Source organism: Vidua macroura, chromosome 6 (assembly GCF_024509145.1).
Source record: "Vidua macroura isolate BioBank_ID:100142 chromosome 6, ASM2450914v1, whole genome shotgun sequence".
Taxonomy (NCBI): domain Eukaryota; kingdom Metazoa; phylum Chordata; class Aves; order Passeriformes; family Viduidae; genus Vidua; species Vidua macroura.
Window position 1 is genome coordinate 44,564,836 of NC_071576.1, and position 18,406 is coordinate 44,583,241.

The 18,406-nt window shown below is 41.2% G+C and overlaps 1 protein-coding gene across 6 annotated transcripts in view; it reads left to right on the forward strand.

The window, feature by feature from the left end:
• The window catches only part of OSBPL5 (oxysterol binding protein like 5), a 133,770-nt gene that overhangs the window by 78,536 nt on the left and 36,828 nt on the right, over nucleotides 1–18,406 (forward strand). For all 6 annotated transcript variants that reach the window (XM_053980821.1, XM_053980824.1, XM_053980822.1 and 3 more), the window contains exons 4-8: nucleotides 672–734; nucleotides 9,606–9,686; nucleotides 10,341–10,442; nucleotides 12,046–12,249; nucleotides 17,997–18,081. In XM_053980821.1, the coding sequence (XP_053836796.1) occupies nucleotides 672–734; nucleotides 9,606–9,686; nucleotides 10,341–10,442; nucleotides 12,046–12,249; nucleotides 17,997–18,081 (535 nt within the window). The remainder of the gene's footprint in view (nucleotides 1–671; nucleotides 735–9,605; nucleotides 9,687–10,340; nucleotides 10,443–12,045; nucleotides 12,250–17,996; nucleotides 18,082–18,406) is intronic.

The following is an 18,406-nucleotide window of genomic DNA, read 5'->3' on the forward strand; positions in this document are numbered from 1 at the left end:
TGCACAGCATCTGAAACAGTGAGTGGAGAGCCTGGGAGAGGGCTCTGGGAATTGATGAAACAGAAGAGGAAGACAAACTAATCAACATTTCCTCAACATAATTTTTCCATCCAGCCTGTTAGGGAGAGGTAAAACTGAATCTAAAGTCCCTGGATCTCACTGCTCAAAACCTGCCTCTAGATCAGGAGTTACAGAGTGCCAGGATTTGATTTCCTCTAGAGATGGAATCAACCTTATAAATGAGATCTGGCTTTGAGATTCATACAGATTTTTATACAGCTTTTTTGGCTGCAGCTCCCTAACATGTTTTTGGAGGGTAACTAGACATAGAAGCGAGACCAGTTAATAAATTTTTAACTAAATTTATTTTAAACTATGAAGCTATAAAATGCAAGTGGCACCAGCTGAAATGAAAATATAGCACGAAAGAAACAGCTGCAGACAAGTGATTTCTTGTGAGACATGAAAATAATCTCTGCATCTTCCAGTACATTTCTCTGTGCTTGCCTGGAGCATGCAGATTGTTCTGCTGGGATGCCCTGGCAGAGGTCAGCACAGGGGGATGATGATGAGAGGAGACTTGGGAGTATGCAACAAGGACTTGTGTACATGTCCTCTGCTATTGCTGGAACCTGGCAAGCTGCAAACCAATCTTAGTTTTGCTTTTTCAGGCAGGTTCCTCAAGGAAAATCAGCCTCCCGCTTATCCTGGCAGTGGAGAAACCCAAGGACCAGGTAACTGCATCCAGGGCTGTGTTTTAAAGCTAGATGTTTTGCACGCCTTACATGGAGTGCTGTTGAATTTCCAATGACTTAGGAATGTAAAGAAGAAGGACTTTGTCTGGACAGGACAGCTTAGAGCACTGAAATGCTACTCAAAAGGGAGTTTGATTTCTGAGATGCAGAATGAACATAGGAATAGGACTGTATTTATGAGAGATTGCTGGGTGAGAGCATGGCTCACCTGTGTTTTCCCACCCTCTGGGCCTTCCTTGCCATTCAGTCTCCTACAGGTATGTTTTTGAAAGGAGAAGCACTCATGGAAGATTTGGGTGCCCACCTTGATTTCTACCATGCTTTGTGTGCACCTTGGAGCCTTTGGTGGGTCTCCCCTAGAGAGTGCCAAGAACAATCGTTAAGAAGAGTTAAGAGGACATGCACAGCACAAAACAGCTGCATCAGATCTGTGAATTGAAAGAAATGGGACTCTGAACCTGGACACGAGCTTTGCTTTCACTAACCCAAGCTTTTGGTTTTACAATAGTCAAAATTGCTCTAAAACACCAGTGGACTAAAAAGAGACATGATTCCAAACCACCAAACCTCAACTTGCCTACTCCTTTGCAGTGTTGCAGGCAATTGCTTTGGCTGCTGAATGGGCCAGAGCTGGGTGTTTCTTTCCTACCTGAATATTCTGCTTAGACACATGATGCTTGATTCTGTGACTTTCCACCTCACTGGACCTGTGCTGTAGCACCTGTCATTCTCACTTCACTCTTCTTCACCCTGCTGTGTTGTGCAGTACCTTGCTCTCCTCCAGCCATGTAACTTGCCTTCTGTCATGCTTTGCAATGAGAGTAGGGAGTCCTTATTGTGAAGTGTCTTGTTAAATTAAAAATTCAGGCAAACGGTTGGTCAGTTTGTTTAATATGTAATTTTTCACATCCACTCAGCTTTTAATGCCATAAAATTAAGCCTTACTGTCAGCTTTCACAACTGTAAGTAGGGATCTGTCATACTATTTCAGTTTAAAAATAAATAGTGATTCCACCTACTTGAACCAAAGGGAGAATGTGCACTAATTGGGTCATGTTTAGATTCCTGATAGCAGGGGGTGGGTGGGTAATTGCTAGAGACTGGACTGTAGGGTGTGCTAGTTTAATTAATGGATTAAAAAGCAAATGTTATAGGTTACAGATCCATGCCATGGATATTTGCCCTTCTTTTGGTATAGCAGATATGAAAAACCTTGTTGGAAATCATTGTCCTTTCAGCAGCACTATTTTGAGGTACCACAGCACATTAACTACTTTCACTCAGTAATAAGAAGGAAAGGAAAGCCAGTCAAGTGATTCTGTCCCTGGACTGGGGCTTGGGGAACCTCAACTCTGCCTTGGATTCCCTTCATTGCCAAGGCACATTGTGTTTCTGTTTCACATCTTCATTAGTGAGGAGGAAATAGTTCTGCATTTCGTTCACCCAGGCCATAACCACACTGCATGATGGAAAAGGCTGCAGGTTGCCCAAGTTAGCAGAGAGAATGTGGCATAAAAACCCTATAAATGTCTGTGAACTTGTGAGCTGTGAAGAGTTATCTGCAGCCACACTGCCCTGTGCTCATGGGTGGGCTGCTCTCTCTGAGGTGTGAACACATCCCAGTTGTCCTGTCTGTACAGACAGTCAAATATTTGATACTGGAACATTTGCTTTCAATGTGTTTGTGTGGTTCTTGGCACTATATATATATATTTGTAATTTCAGCTGTGGCTTCTTGACCCACATTTTATTGGAACATATTTAAGGCACAGTTGAGCTACATGTTACATTGGTAACTTTCTGCAGCACATTTTCTCCTATTTAATTTTTTAAGTGGAGTCTCTTTCATCTCCTATTTCAAAAGGAAAAAGAATATTAGCATACTTATTTCAGATTGTTTCTCTTATTAGTTTCTCTCTATTTTAGAGTCCTTTATCCTTGTTTTCTGGGATGAGAGCTCATAGGTCAGGTGTGAAAGTGTCACCAAACTGTCTCAAAGCCTTAAGCTTGTCTCTGCAACGAGGTAGTACAGTTAGCACACACCTGATAGTGACAGTAGGTGCCTTTATTTTGCTTTGTGCCTCATTAGATGCTGTTAGAGTCCTCTGAGGCACCTTTTATTGCAGTATGCAGTGCTGCATGTTCTCTTTCTTTCTTTCCTGTGCTTACCTACTAATTCTACTGGCTAAAGGGCAGATGGAGTCTCTATGCAGGCAGGGCCACAAAGAATTGAGGTATATTTTAAGGGATAGTCAGGAAAATCCTGAAGCTGGAGCTCAGTGGTACTTCACTGTTTCCAGTCCCTTGCTAATGCTGCAATGAAGTCTATGAAATTGTAGGAGTGGGGCTGTTGCATGCACAGTTATGTGATGTATTGGAAGGCAAAGCATTGTAAATGAGTTTTTCCACATGCTCAAATTGTTCAGGTCTTTGTTGTGTGATTTGTAATCTGAATTACAAATATAACTGACTGCTAGGAATTTATTTTAGCTGCACAGTGGTTTGAAACTGCACATACTCATCACTTGAGATTTAAGCTTCAGTTCCCATACTCTCCCGCTCACGCTGCTTGATCTATGAATCATGCTTCTGACCTCTGAGGTAATTCTAGTCATGGTTACACTCAGGACTAACATAGAAGATCATTCTCAAATGTGGAAGTTTACAAGAGTACCTTTTCCTCTGTTCTCCTTTAGCCAGCAAACCAAGGAATTGTTTGGCAGACAGACCCAGATATTGCAAGAATCACCTTGGAGAGACTCAGGAAACATCCCCTGTGTGTGTTAAGCTCAACTTAATGGGAGATTCTAGCCCTTCCAGGTGGTGGCTATGCTCAAGTGAACCTTTCCTGTCTTTTTTTTACCATACTTCATGCCCTCCATGTTGTGGATGGCATTATTTTGGAGCCAGTTGTCTCTATGAACACTTACACTCAGTTCCTGTGCCCTGGCTCAGCACACTTTGTTTCCTCAATTCCAAGTGCAGCACTTTAGGATAGTCACAGTTGTCTACAGAGGGCTTTGCAGCTGATTTCAACTGAGCAAAGACATAGCCTGGAGTATCCTGGGGAAATGAGGTTGAAGAGGGGTAGGATTTTGCATGTGAAGTGGAAAACATGGAGCAGCCCTAACTTCTGTAGGTACAGACAAGCGCTGAAAATACCCAAGTGGCTCACAGAGCTGAATGTGGACAGTAGTAACTTTAGGGAAGCCACAGCAGTGCAATCATGTCAGCATAAGTCACTAGTGATTGTAATTCCTTAGTCTAGTGTTTCTGACAAGGAAGGTAAGGGCAAATTAAGGTGCTGGAATTGAAATTATTTATTTAAAAATTTAGCAAAACTGCAGGTCCAATTCTTTTTCATTGCTCACTTTGTTTGTTTAAACCCAGCCTAAGGACAAAAGCTGTGCCTATAGCTGGAGGGGAAATCAAAACTGCTTCAGCTTTCTGCTGTCACTAAGTCTAGGACAGTCATGTGAAACAGCATCTTCTCAGTGTCCAACTTCCCTTCTGGCCTCAAATGTTCTTTAGATATTCTGACCTTGCAGAACAAACTTCCCATGCAAGACATGCTTAAATGATCAAATAGAAATCCTGTGAGGTCTGTGAGTTTTTCTCTATTTACCATAATATGATGCAATGGAGCCAAGGATTCCACTAAACACTGGTATAACTAGATAATTGAAGTTGCTTGAATGGCTGAATTTCACCAGTTATTTTCCCCAGATGCTGCTGTCATGTCAACTGTTAATTTGTAGAGGCTTTTCAGTTTGTGCTAATCATTGTGCTATTTCAGAGTAGTAAACACAGTTGCTGTATCTTTGTAACATTGTTGGAATAAGAGGGATCATTATGTTGGGTTTTTTCCCAACTGGAAATTTTCAGTTGAAGATTATTCAGCTCACTGTAAAGCAGCATATCAGTTGAAGGGTAATCTTTCCTACTGCAAAGGTTGTTTGTCAGTAAGAATCGTTTCACTGACTCTGCTGTGCTCTGGATGAGCTGTTAATTCACAACAAAAGTAAAATTTTTCGAAAAGAACTGCTTATAATATAAGGAAACCAAAATTGCTTACATTTGGTTGAAATATCTGTGAATATTCACAAGTAACAAGGAGTTTCTCAGTTGTAATGTCAAACCCAGCTTTTCCATAGTTTTTATACTACTAAACAACTTTTCTTTCGTTTATTTTATTTCTTTTATTTCTGTGTGATCGTGATTTGTAGCAATTATACGTGACAAAGATACTGGAGAAATTACGTCTGACCAAGGACATGTCACTGATTTGTGAAGCATAACTTATGACCCCAGCTCCTTTTTTTCTGCCTTCAAATTCCCATCTGATCTTGTCTTTCTTTCTCTTGGATGCAAAGAAGACGAAAGGGCAGCTTGTAAGCTGTCACTGCTCTTACCATGCAGAGCACAGCTTGAGAATTACTTTATTAAATGTTTCTGATTCAGAATAATTCTGGCTGTTGTGCAGCAAGGATTGCTTGAGCTAAGTAACAGGATGTTTCTCTTGCTGTTGTCCTAGGCACAGCTGGCATACTGATGGGCTAGCATCCCCCACACTGGAGTTGATCACAGGCTGCTTTTCTGTGAAATGAATCGATTCCTCTTGGAAATGAAGTCACCAAAAAGACATGGATCAGAATAGCATTATTGTGAGGACTCTGCATGCTCTCTCACAAAGCCTGTCAGAAGTGTTAGGGTATTGTGATGACTGCTGATAATCAGCAGTGAATCTCCAGAGCTCCAAGACTGAGATGAAAGGGAACAGAAACTTAACTGGGATAAAAAGTATATTTTTGAGTACAGTACAGCCCATTGTCATCACTCAGTCCTGAAAAGGACAGGTTTTATTAGAGAACTGAAAAGGGACAACAAGTTTTTCTCCCTGTGAGTGCTGCAGCATGCTCTGGTGAAAGTTTTTGGCAGATTAAAACCTTCTCTCTTTATAGGAACCAGTATGTGGAAAGCCTACTTACTGCTTTCTTATTAGAATACTCCAATGTGGATTTTTTTTTCTTTAAAAAGGATACAAATTCCTTGCTCTCCCATTGTACAAAGTCTCATCTGTGGCCAATATTATTCACATGTTGCTGCAAAGAGCGGGGGCCAGATTCTGATACCCTGCACAAGCGTTATCCCAGTGTCCTTGGAAGACTTGCTGTGATGACAAATGGCTTCTCTTAGTTTTCTGCCAGGCTGAGAAAGGCAGGGCAGTAGAAAGACATCATTAAATACTCTTGATGTGTCTTAGCAATGTGAGATGCTGCTGTGTCTTGGGAATCTTTAGAGCTGATGGCCCAAATTTACTGAATCTTATGTATGCCACAAGGCACAATCAAAACCATTAGGACAGATTAATGTAAAAATATGAAATCATATTATTTAATCCTAGGGGAACTATAATTACTATCAGCAGCATGGAAACCTATGGTATGCTGTCCTGGGGACTTAGATCTCGCCTGTCCTGTGAGAAAGCAGGAGCTTTAAACCCAGAAACACAATGCTTTTCACTCTGTAGAGCTGGAGATCACCAGTGTCCTTGCCAGCAAGCTGCTGTTTAGGATTAGTGATGATGCTTCCTCATATGCATAACAAGGGGCAAAGTCAGAGGGAGAAGCAATCAGTCTGCCTCGACAAAAACTGGAGAACTGTCAAAAGTCCCAGGTCAGGCACATCTGAAAGCTTGTCCATGGCTCCTAGTTAAAACCATGGCTTAGTTGTAGTAACATTTTTTCTCTCTTCATAAAGCGTTTTGCAACCATCTCAGGGAGCTCTGGTATTGGTCACACAGCTGATAGGTACATCACAGTTTTTGGGACATAGAAGCACAGGAACTTATTTTCCCATGCCTAGAAATTTTTATATGGGCAGTGAGCACCTATGTTACTGCTTCTTTCTCATCCACTCTCAAGCCTGTCTTGGTGACCACCATCCCCTGTATCCCTGTTTCCCCTTACAGGCCAGGTTCACAGATTCGTCATGTCCAGGTGTAGCCCAAACCTGGGGGAGGGAGTGCCTGAAGGAAGCAGCACAATGGTTCAGGAGCCACCAGAGCATCCTCCAAAGCTCTTCATCCAGTTGCTTTAACTAAGTGAAGCACCAGTATGAAATGGTTCCAGACAAGTTCTGCTGTATTTCTTCAGCTCCTGGAGGCTGTGGTGTCAGGGGAGATTATCCCTTCATCGCTTAGTGTGTGCTGTGGTTTGATGGTGTACACAGCAGTATTGGCTGGAATTGGGCACCAGTGTCCTTGGTCATGGAGTCAGCTCTCCCAAAGAGTCAGGATCAGTGTCTGTCTGTGTGAACATCCCAGGTTTAAAGTCTTGTGCTTGTTCAACTCTATTTTTAGCGTGACCCAGAGAGACTCCAAGGTGGAGGCAGGGTAGGGCTGGTGGAGCAGTGGAAGTGCCTCTGTCTCTGTCAGGGCTGGTTCACCACAGGCAGCAGGTTTAGGCTCAGGTTTGCTGTGGTTGTTGGAAGCCTTTCTGAATTCAGCCGCAAGCAAATCTCCCCAAGCCAAATGAGCTTAGGGGCCAAAATTTCATTCTTTATTTAAGTGCTAAGGTGTAATTTTCTATATAACAAGCAACTGTGACTTGTTTTAATTAGCTAATCAAAAAGCATTCTTCGTATCCTGATGCTTTGCAGGCACCTGAGCAGTATTTCCTAGAATCTTGGGGACATCTGTGCTTTTGCTGCCTCTCACACTGGCTAATGAGGACTAGTACACAGTGTTTCTCTCTGTGGCCTGATCTCTCAGGCCAGAGGGAGTGAAATTACTAATAAACAATTGGCTCATAGTTATGTCTCAAGAACAGGACATTCTTCCTACTAATTGGGAGAAAGGGGGAGAATTCTTTTGACCGATTTCAGAGGACACATGTCTCAAATCATGAAAGCATAATCTCCTAATAATTCTGAAGGATTCTTGCTCAGAGATATTTAGGCACTTGGAAAGGTTTCTTTATGAGAAAGGCTTATAGTTGATCTCTTTGAAATGTGACAAAGACCCTGTGGGCACAGCTCTCTGCTTCATCACATCTGTGCAGTGGTCCCCATCCTAAATCTTGTGGTTTTACAGTAAAGTCCAAAGCACAAAATATGAATCAGAGGCTGCATTGCAGGCAGAGGAGGCAAGCTTAGCTTTCTGTGAAGACAAAACCAGCAAACACTGAATAGTTTTCAGGAGTCCAGGAGATGACCTTTCCTTTGAGTGGATCCAAGTTAACTTGTGAGCTAAACAGTCAGATCAGGACTCTCACTAGCCTTTGTGTGTCATCACAGAGTTTTCATTTCTCTGTTTTTAAAGTATCATGTGTAGTTTTGGTTTTAGTGAAAGAGTACTACAAGAGGATGTGAGAACAAGTAATAGGCTCTACAGTGACTGCGGTTCTGTTGCTAATTGCACCTTCAGCCCCTGATTTCTAATTCTGCATCATCTACAAGGAGTTTTGCTTGGTTGAGCAGGCACCTTTATCTTCCATTTTTGCTCCTGCCTCAGTCTCCAAGGCATAGCTGATGGCTTGTTTGGTGTGATCTGGTCATGCACTTCTGTGTTTTTCTCTGAGTCCTGTGAAAAGGACTGATCTGGCTGTCATTAAAAATTTTCCTGCTCACACTAATGTACAGCTGTAGTAGCCCAAGAGCTTTCTGTGTCACTGGGAGGGAAAAAGGAAGGTGCTGTAAAATTATTACATCAATCTGTGACATAAAGGAGAGAAATTCTGAGAGCCCCATGGGTTTGTTTCTCATCATAGCAGTGAATTTATAAATGGGAAATATATTTGATACATTTTTTCCTTAGTACACCTCATTTTTGTGTCACACTCATTAAATCAAGGTGGCTGAGGGCTGAGCTTTTCATGGAAAACTGTCATGTGTGAGTAGGAGAGACAGTGCCTGACCCCAAAAGATCACAGTCTGAATGCATCAGACACATGAAAGGTTGGAAGGAAGAGAGGTACAGAGAGAGAAAGTAACTTCCCCAAGGTCACATTAAAAGCAGCAGAGTCCAGACTGTACCATAATTCTTTCACCACTAACCCTGCCCAGGTTTGGTACAATTTGCTGACAGAACCTTTCCACACGGGGGGTCCTTGTTGTGAGCTGGGCTCTGGAGAGCTGCACTTCCTCAGTGTACTTTATTTTGGTAACAGTAATGCTGTCACCATGCCTAATGAAAGTAAAGCATTTCTGCAGCCCATCAGCACAATCATGAGATCAGTCTGTAGTTTCTGGAAGTGAATTTAAATAGCACTGACACTATCAAACACTATTTGAAGTGACTGTTTATATTTTGTGCTTCACTTTGCAAGGCCAAGATGAAGGTGATTTCCTGTATTACCTGTAACATGATTAGGTCATTTCTTGCCCACCCATGTTTTTGGACCTCTCAGTCAGTGCAACAGCCATTGCCAGTATCAGGTCTCCTTCTGAAAAATCTATAACGAATTCCCCATAAGTTCTAGTAATTGAAATGCTTTCAGATCTGGTCAGAGTTGGACAGTCTTCAAAATTAGAAATAATTTTTTGGCTTTCTGTTTGGTTTTACTTTTTGTTGGGTTTTTTGGTTTGTTTTTTTAACCAAGATTAATATCTGCATGGGGGAAACAAAAAGAAAATTTGGTGGGCAATTTTTCAACCAGCCATGGGTATAAAAAGGAAGTTTGAACTGCACTGTAGATATGCATTTTGTGCGCCTGCTTAGTGTTCCACTGCTGAAGTCTGAAATCAGCTCTTTCATGGATTCCTGACAGTTATAAGCAACACTTAATCAGAGCATAATTGAACATCTTCATGTTAACACATTATTTTTTCTTCACTCCTTATTTTTTTTAGATCGAATATAAGCTTTGCAATGGGTCTGACAAAGAGTGTGTGTCTCCCACAGCCAAATTCGTGAAGAAGGAAACACTGAAGGTATGTTCAAAGCAGCCAGGTCATGATCAGCTGACTTTCTTGTAAAAAACAAATGGTACCTTCCAATCAAACCATTGGAAGCAAGTCAGAGTCATTTCCCAAGACCCAGAGGAGCCTCTGAATCTTCAAGTCATTAGAGGCCAAGGACATTTACAGGTTTTATATACAGGATTAGATTATATACTGCAAGCAGAACAGATCAGCGTAATTATTTCACTGTGTTTGTATGTTCTGGAGCCATTAGGCACCTCAAGAAGATTGTAATCCTTCACTGCTCTTGTTAGGACAGACTTGCCTAGGCAATCTGAGCAAATTGTAGCTCGAACACTTGCTTGTCTACCAAACCAAAAGTATAAATTAATGAAATTAGATACAGTTTCTTGAATTTGAGGGGTGAGGAAGGCTGGGCATCCAGCCTCTTTCCGTTTCCCCCAAAGAAAAGACAAACTAGGTTGTGTTTAATGAAACTTCAGGAGCAAAGAAAATGCATGTTCTCTCATTATGTTTTTATTCCTCCTTGTGCTCATTTCTGGGGAACCTGTGCTAGGTCAAGTTCTTGTTGTGCTATACATAACTGTCCTTAATGCATTATGCTCTTTCGTCCCCAAAAAAGGCCATGATTACAGCTACTATATTTTCTCTGTTCTCAACCAGGTACAAAAAAAGAATTACAGACAGGAGAAGAAAAGAGCTACCAAACAACTCTTCAGTGCTCTGAAGGATCCCAGTGTGGTGATCACAGCAGACTGGCTGAAGGTATTTGATACAGACCATTTCTTCTGAGGCTGTGGGAAAAAATAAGTGAGATGTGAAGTAGTTGATGTGTCTGAGATGTATGCACAAGGACTTTTTTAAATTAAAGAAGACCAAATAGTTTCAACAAAGCTTCATCTCAAGCTTTATTTAAATAACTGCTATAAAAGTGGAACTGTGGGTATTTACTTTCCACCTTAACTCAATTGGTCTATTCTATGTCCTCAAGGAGCAACAAGGACTCAAAAAGGGCATAGTTCAAAGGGAAGTGAGGTTTCTCTCTTTGTTCCTCTCTGAAAGACTCTATTGGCCTCTTCCCATAAATGTGGTTTTGTACTGAAGAGGGAATAGACTGAGTAACAGCCTGAAAATGGGCAGATACAGCTTGTTCTATCGACAACTGGATTTTCTGCTGTCACAGCACAGTGTGAAACATTGTACCTGATGACAACTGCAATTTCTCTTTGTACACAGACTTGGATAGTGACAGTTTCTCATTGAAGTCCTGAAACTTCTGTGTGGCAAAGTAAATCTGGATTGACATTGAGAGATGAACACTGGTTTTCTCCTCCTTTGGGGCCATTTAGTTTTCTCAAATAATAGTGAATTGGTTGAACCTTTTGTATTACCAAAACCTAACTTCCAAGCATTGCCAAACACATAGCTCTTAAGAAAAACAAACTAACTTAAGGATCTCATAAAACAATACAGTTGCATTTGGTTAGTGGTAAAAACCTCCAACATTGTTCTGCAATTATTATTAGAGGTCAGAAAAGTGATATGCTTATGGTTTATTTGAGAAGTTAAGATTGGCAGCACAGTCTTCCTGTAGTCTTTACTGTTAATGAAAAATAAATAGTTAGACTTTTTAAACCACTGAATACCTGTTACATGTTTGCTGTGGCTGGAAATTTCTGGTGAGCTGCAAATAATGCTGGGCCACAAAAACAGACCACAGAAAAGACTTGAGGTTTGGCTATGCATACTGAAGGCAGGAAGATCTTAGGCAAAATCTAACCTTACTGAGAAACTTCTCCATTCTTAAAGCTGTTATCTTTAATATATTCTTATCAGATTTAATGTTTTCTATGCAAGAGAGAGCTGCATTGAGCTCAACAGAGAAGTAAACCAGCTGGAGAGAGTGCTTTTAAAAATTGGGTATTTGATAAAACGCATTAATAGCAGTGTTCTACAGAACACTATTAAAATGACTTATAAATCAAGTTAGACTAGCTATAGCATTTTCATATGCAATGTTCTAATTGGCATTCCTCTGTGATTATTAACAGATCACTCTACATGGGCCAGCAGTGCTGATTGCCTAAAAAATTAATCAAGCTGCTAACACTGAGCTAGTAATAAAAATAGGAAGAATACTCAGTCAGTAATAAAAATATGAAGACAAGATTCTGATAGCCAGATTTCCAAGTTCTGGGATTTTGCTGTGAGGTCCCTAGGACTGTTCAGGGAACACCATGTATTTTCCTTAGGAAGTGTATCATGGTGCAGTCTTGGAATAAACATACTGGAAATACTGTATGAATACTGAATAAATGCTGGGTTTCTTCTAAGGAACAATGTAGATGCAACTTTCTTTTTCCTCCAGATTCGTGGGACTCTGAAGAGCTGGACCAAACTATGGTGTGTCCTGAAACCAGGAGTGCTACTCATTTATAAGACGCCAAAGATCGGACAGTGGGTTGGGACAATTCTGCTCCATTCTTGTGAGTTGATCGAGAGACCCTCCAAAAAGGATGGCTTCTGCTTTAAACTCTTCCATCCTTTGGATCAATCCATCTGGGCTGTAAAGGTAACAATCCTGCTGAGTCAAACAACCTCTTCTTGGTCACCAAAGTTTCTGAGCACTGATGTTGCCTAGCACTGATATTATTTAGTTATTCAGTTGCTGTTAGCAGTGGTGAATTGACCACATAAAAAGATTAAGGATACAAAAGCTCGATCATTGAATGACATCAAAGAGACATAGTCCTTGTGATTAGTTCCACAGATGTATCATTCTCAGTGTACAGATGCCTGCATACACTGAGGAAAAAGGAAGTGTGTTTTCTGCAGGAAAAGAAGTTCAATACATAGAAGCTATATCAAGCCATGACATACCTCTTAAAAAGGAGTTGGGCATAGACACAGTTAACTAAAGTCCCTAAAACAAGGACACAGAAAGCACCAAGTGCTTCATACAATACAGGGAGATGGTTGGCAAAGTGATTAAAAAAAACCCAGATTTATAATTTGACTTCTTTTTTTCTAATGCCCCTGAGGTTTGGATTTGTTTGCAGTGAACTTGGAACTTGGTGTTCAGCTCAAGCCTTGACTGTTGCACAAAAGTGTGACTTCAGATAGCCCTTACTGTCTCTTCTTTGAAATGGAAATAGCAGGATTTTCTTCATTTTGAGTTATTCTTCAGGCTGAGACAATCCCTTCCTCTACACACAGGGCTCCTGTAGTGATCTCTGGATCTCCCTGTAACAAAAATTATTATTTTTTTTTACACTTCTTGAAATAACTCCCTGCACATCTTAAAGAGCTGTATTCCTTTTTCTTCTTTCTTTTAAGAATAGGCAAAAAAAAAGAAAAAAAAAATTATGAAATGGGTATGAGCAAAGAGGAAGATCCTAGCACCTCCTGAAAGGCATTGAGAGCCACATGTTTTGGATACCCTGAAGACAAAACTTAAATGTTCTTGTATTTGTTTCCTGTCAAAAACAGTGACAAAACCAGAGTTACTGCAGATATAAATTCTCTAGGAGACACCACAAGTGTAAATAAGGCATTATGAGCTGATGCCTTGCTGCAAGGTAGTCAGCAGAGGGAATGGAAATGGAGAGACTCACAAGAGTGCAGTGAAAGCACTTGTCATGGCATCAGGAGTTCTAACAAATGGGAGAACCCCTGTGGGAACAGATCAAGCAGACACACTCCTGCTCATCTGTGCAGTTAATTGAACAGTTTTAAATACAGCTATACAATCTATAAAAAGCCTTTCCATTTTTAATATGGTAGGAGGAGAGAATTAAAATTAACCTCAGCAACCAGGGGTGAGAGCTGCTGATTTCTGCCAGCAGCTCAGCTCTGCTTTGTGCCTAAATGCATTGCTTTTCCTTAAAGTTCCAAACGTTTCGTTGCTACCTTGCTTCTTATTCAGTTTCTAGAGTTTTGATGCTTTTTAAATTCAGAACATGCACCCAAGAAGGTTGTTGATTATTTACTGTCTGTCAACAAAAACCTTCCTTGCGACTTGACAGGTCAACTGAATTCTTCTGAGAAGCACAGTCAGAGGAGGTAGTGAAAAATAGAATCAAAAGTGCAGTCAGATGCTGAAAGGCGGAGTTGCTGACAGATCTGAAGTGTTGCACTAGGATGCCCTTCCTTTGATATGAAGCATCCCAAAGAAAAAGGAGGTTTTATCAATGTGTGTGTGCATTTCAGTATGTATATCTAATTCTTGTGTCTCTTGAGAAAAAAATAAGTTAGAAATAAGAATTAGTATATTAAATGTGAAGGAAGTGTATATCCAAAAATGTTTGTGGACTAGAGGAAGTCCAAAGAGGTTTAAATTTTAAAGTCAAAGTAATATTCTGTGTCTCTTGAGACATATTTAGAAAGCCACATTTGAGCTGCATAGTAGGATACTCCCTGAAACCTGAGTTCAGCCTGGACTGTTGCGTGTGATAGATGCTTTCAGCCACGAGGTAAACTCCAAAATACACATCAGGAAGAAATCCACCAGTGAGCTGCTTGATGTCAAAGAGGCTGTCTGCACTTTGTCAACAGTTTAAGGCTGAAACTGCTAAAAATACTATTTTATTTTATGTTGTTTCACAGCCTCTTTTTAAAGCAACTGGAGCAGAATTGACTGATCTACATTATTTGTGTATAACTATGCAAAGAAAGTCTGTTTCTCATTAAATACAGATTCACTTGAGCTTAAGCAAAAAGCCCAAGTTACTGTCCATCACAATAGAAATAAGAGGTGGATGAACACCTTTCATTCTTGGCCAAAATGGCTTGTGAAATTTTCAGAGGTTATCCAGATTAGAGCTGATGGTCCAGCTTTCACTCTCATCAGTGGATTTGCAGTTTACTCAGTTTATTACTGAATATCTTTGTACATATTGGCCTGGCTGCCCAGCAGATGTTTGGAGCTAACTCTGGGGTTCAGCCCTGGAACAAATGTTTGGTTCAGGCACTGCCATAGGCCTTTATGGTAGTACTGGCCAAATAAACTTGATGTACAGGCATTTAACTTTAGTTAGAGCAGGACAAGATTTTGGGGCACCTTTCAAGATAAGATGTAAAGGCCATGGCTTACAGTTGAAAGCTAAATACATCCACCAGGGTACTGTTTTTCTAATAAAGCTCTCTGGGGTCTAGAGCTCTCTTAGAAGCATATTGCTGAGGGAAAGAGTTCTTTATTCTATACTGCTTCCCTGGCTTTTTGAGAGTTTCAGCCTGAAACTCCTTTGCAGTGCACATGGGTTATACCTCTTATCTATTTGTTCCATCCAGGCCTTAGTAAATGTAAGGCCAAAACCATCAAGGTCCCAAAATCAGCCAGCAGTGAAAGCAGCAGTAAGAAAAGCTTCCCCCACACGCTCCAGATGCTGCTGCAGGGGCACTTTGTCCAGTGTGTGAGGGCAGTGTGATCCCACACTACCCATGGGAAGAGACATTTTGCCGAGGTTGCTGCAGGAGACTGGGGAATGCCAACCTAGTAATTTGTGTGAGGTTGTGGGTGTCTGTCCTCCTGCTGCACAGAGGGAGTGTAGATCTATCAGCTGGCAGGGTTTGCCTGCAAGATGTCCTGGAATAGGTTGTATTTCCCTTCAAGCTTGCTGAGCAGTGTGGTGTGGGAAGGCTTTCATTATCTGCAGCCTGTTCTGACATTTATTTAGAACAATAAGTAAGCTGGGATCAGACCTACTGAATCTGGGAAAATGTGTAATTTGAATTTTGTTCATTTGTAAGAATTTGAGTCATTCCTTTAAATAAAAAGTTCTAGTAATGGTCTTGCACTGCCACTTTTCTAGTTGTTATTCTACTCCATAATACAACGGTTTCATCTTCATCCTTGTGGTTATCCGCAATAAGGAGATTTTTTTTCCCCCTTTTTTAAGCTTTGTTTTATGACTGTCTGAGATGTCTTGTCATACTATCCAAAACTGTCAGTCCTCTTCATTTTTCAAAGCCCAATCACCTCCTGTTTCATAATGCCTTTTGAGTCTCAAATCAGATGTAAAGATAGGAATGATCTGAAACTGATCCTTTCTAAGTTGTACTGCTGAGGGGCTGCAGCCAGGCTCTGGGTGCTGGTGCAGCTGGGATAATACTTTGAGTGAGGGATGGTCATTGGCATGGTGCTCGAAGGCTGGGAGGTAGAAAGCATCATTATCTCTGCTGTGCAGATACAGAACATCATTTAATCTGTGCAGATGTTGGTTTTATTTTCGTGGCCTCCTCTCTTTTCTTTTTCTGTTGGAAATGGCCCCCTCCATGCATGAACATGCCTTACTGTTGAATATGATTCCTTGACAGAGTGACCTGGCTGCTTTTTGAGTTAATCCATAAATGCATAAATAGTGCCTAAATGCCTGTTAGAATCTTGTGTTATCACTTCCTTCCCATTTCCTCTTTTTTTTTTTAATATTGTTTCCCTGTATCTGTACTGTTAGGTTGTGGGGTTTTTCCTCAAACAGAGCAAATATCCACCTCTGCACTAAAAACACAAGTAATGGTATTATCAATAGTTCTCCAATGCCCTGCTCAGCTGCAAGCAGCTGAAGGGAAAAATGCCATGGGGAATGATGCCTGATTGCATTAATGTCACTAGTAATGTCTTAAGCTGCTCTGCTCTGGTTTACAAATCAAATCTCAACTTTGCCAGTCCTGACTATTAAGCCTTTAAACAGTCTTAATTTTGTGAACCTCCTGTGGGAGAGGGGAGGGGAAAAAGAAAGTAACGAGGAATCCAGTTTCTCTTTGCAGCAGAGGAACCCTGCAGGTGTGAAGGCAAGAAGCTTGACTGGAGACTGTTGTCTTCTTAACACTTCAAGTTCATACACTCAGATAGATTTTGATGTTTTTCCTACTTTAAATTCTGTCCAAATTTTGGTTTTCTGAGTATAATTTAAAAACAAAAATCCAGATAAAATTACTATTTAACTGTGAAGCACCTGTATACAGGAGCAGTTTTCAGTAGCAGTCACAGTTCCATGCTTATCAACTAGGAGGAAGGAATCCTTCTTTAAAGGAATATGGTTGGATACTATCAAGGCCTATCTAAGGGAGGAAAGTAATACTCAAACTGCAAAAATCTGCCTACAGTTTTTCAGCATTGTGTGGTATTCTTTAGAAAGTCAAGGAAATCTGTATTGGAGCATCCTGGAGCATCCTCTTGCTCTCCTCTGCAGGTGACATTGTGGTCACCAATATTGGTGATGTTTTCTGCCCTGCTTTTATTTCTGACATAATGTCTGCATATTTGAAAAAAAGATCTGCTTTTGTGTTATTTGTTACAAAGTGAGGAACAGAATGAGCTGGAGGAGGCTGGGTCACTTTGAAAGTGCAATGGAGGAGGAGAGATTTCTATTTATTTCTGTCTGGTTATGGCACGAAGTCCATACCATGAAGAGTATGACGCTGTGTTCCCTTCATACAGGAACTGCTTTTTCTTAGCATCCTCTGGAGTTCAGAAGAGAAGGAAGCAGGAAGGAGATCAAGGAGGGAGCCTGTGGTTCTGCTCAAAGAAGTGTCTCATCCAGGATGAACTTTGCTCCCCTGGGCATCATTTCCAGGGGGTCATGCTGAAAGCACAATGGCAGGATGTTTACAAGACACTTTCTGTATTTTTTGCCACAGCTTCTAAACTAAAGGCAGCATAAAATAAGCAAAGCCTGAAGTGGCTGTCACCGCAGGCACCACAGGGTAAGGGTTCTCTAGATTTAAAGGTGAAGGATTGCAACCCAGTAGAATGTGCCCATGCTGGGGAGCCTTTGGTCCTCATTCTGTGGTTTTCCCATCTTCACCTTTCCCACAGACTCAGGATGGAGTTTCCCCATTGTTTGCTTCCAGCAGAGCTGCTGTTGCCTCTCTGCTGGAGGCACTCACAGCACAAGGTGTGCCTCTGCTGCTTTTGTGGTGGCGAGTGCAGGGTGTTTCATGGTGAGTGTCTGGCTGCAAGCAGACTCCATGTGCACCTCATGGAGCAGTTCCTTCTGGTGTTGCACAATGGTTTGACTGATTTTGTCCCAAGTGGCAACAGTAAGATCTTTCCACTCCTGCATATCAGAATATGAGCATATGAATATGAGAATATGAGCATAGGTTAGACCAAGCCCCATTTTCATAGGAGCTCATTACTGCCTTGGAGCTGCAGCAGCAATATCATGATTACTAATGAGTCTCTCCAAATTATTCCACCTGCTCCTGCCTTCTTTTGTATCACCAACATGCACACTCTGCCTGGGAAGGGTGGAAAGACATTGAACAGTTCATTGCAGCTTCTGTGCCTTACATCTTTCTGTCTGTGTGCATTTCCAGGGACCAAAGGGAGAAAATGTCGGTTCGATCACTCAGCCTCTTCCCAGCAGCTACTTGATTTTCAGAGCAGCCTCTGAATCAGATGGTAAGTCTGGGTGTTTCTTTGCTTTCTCCAGATAGAATACTTCTTGCTAGTTAAGAAAATAGATTGATTAAAAACAAACAAAAAAAAGTGTATAAAGGAAAAAACGGTGGTTCACTCAGCTTGAAATCTGCTCTTAGCAATGGTGAGAATAAGTCAAGCAGACTTCTGGCACATTTCATTGCCCTCACTGAGCAGCCACCTCTCTGGCCTTGTGTATGGAAGAAGGACTTAGGCTTCTAATTGGGAAAATCCACTAAGTCAGTGTAAACTAAAGGGTGGAAGGAGTCAGTCCCAAAACTGATATGAAAAGGACTCTGTGTCCTCA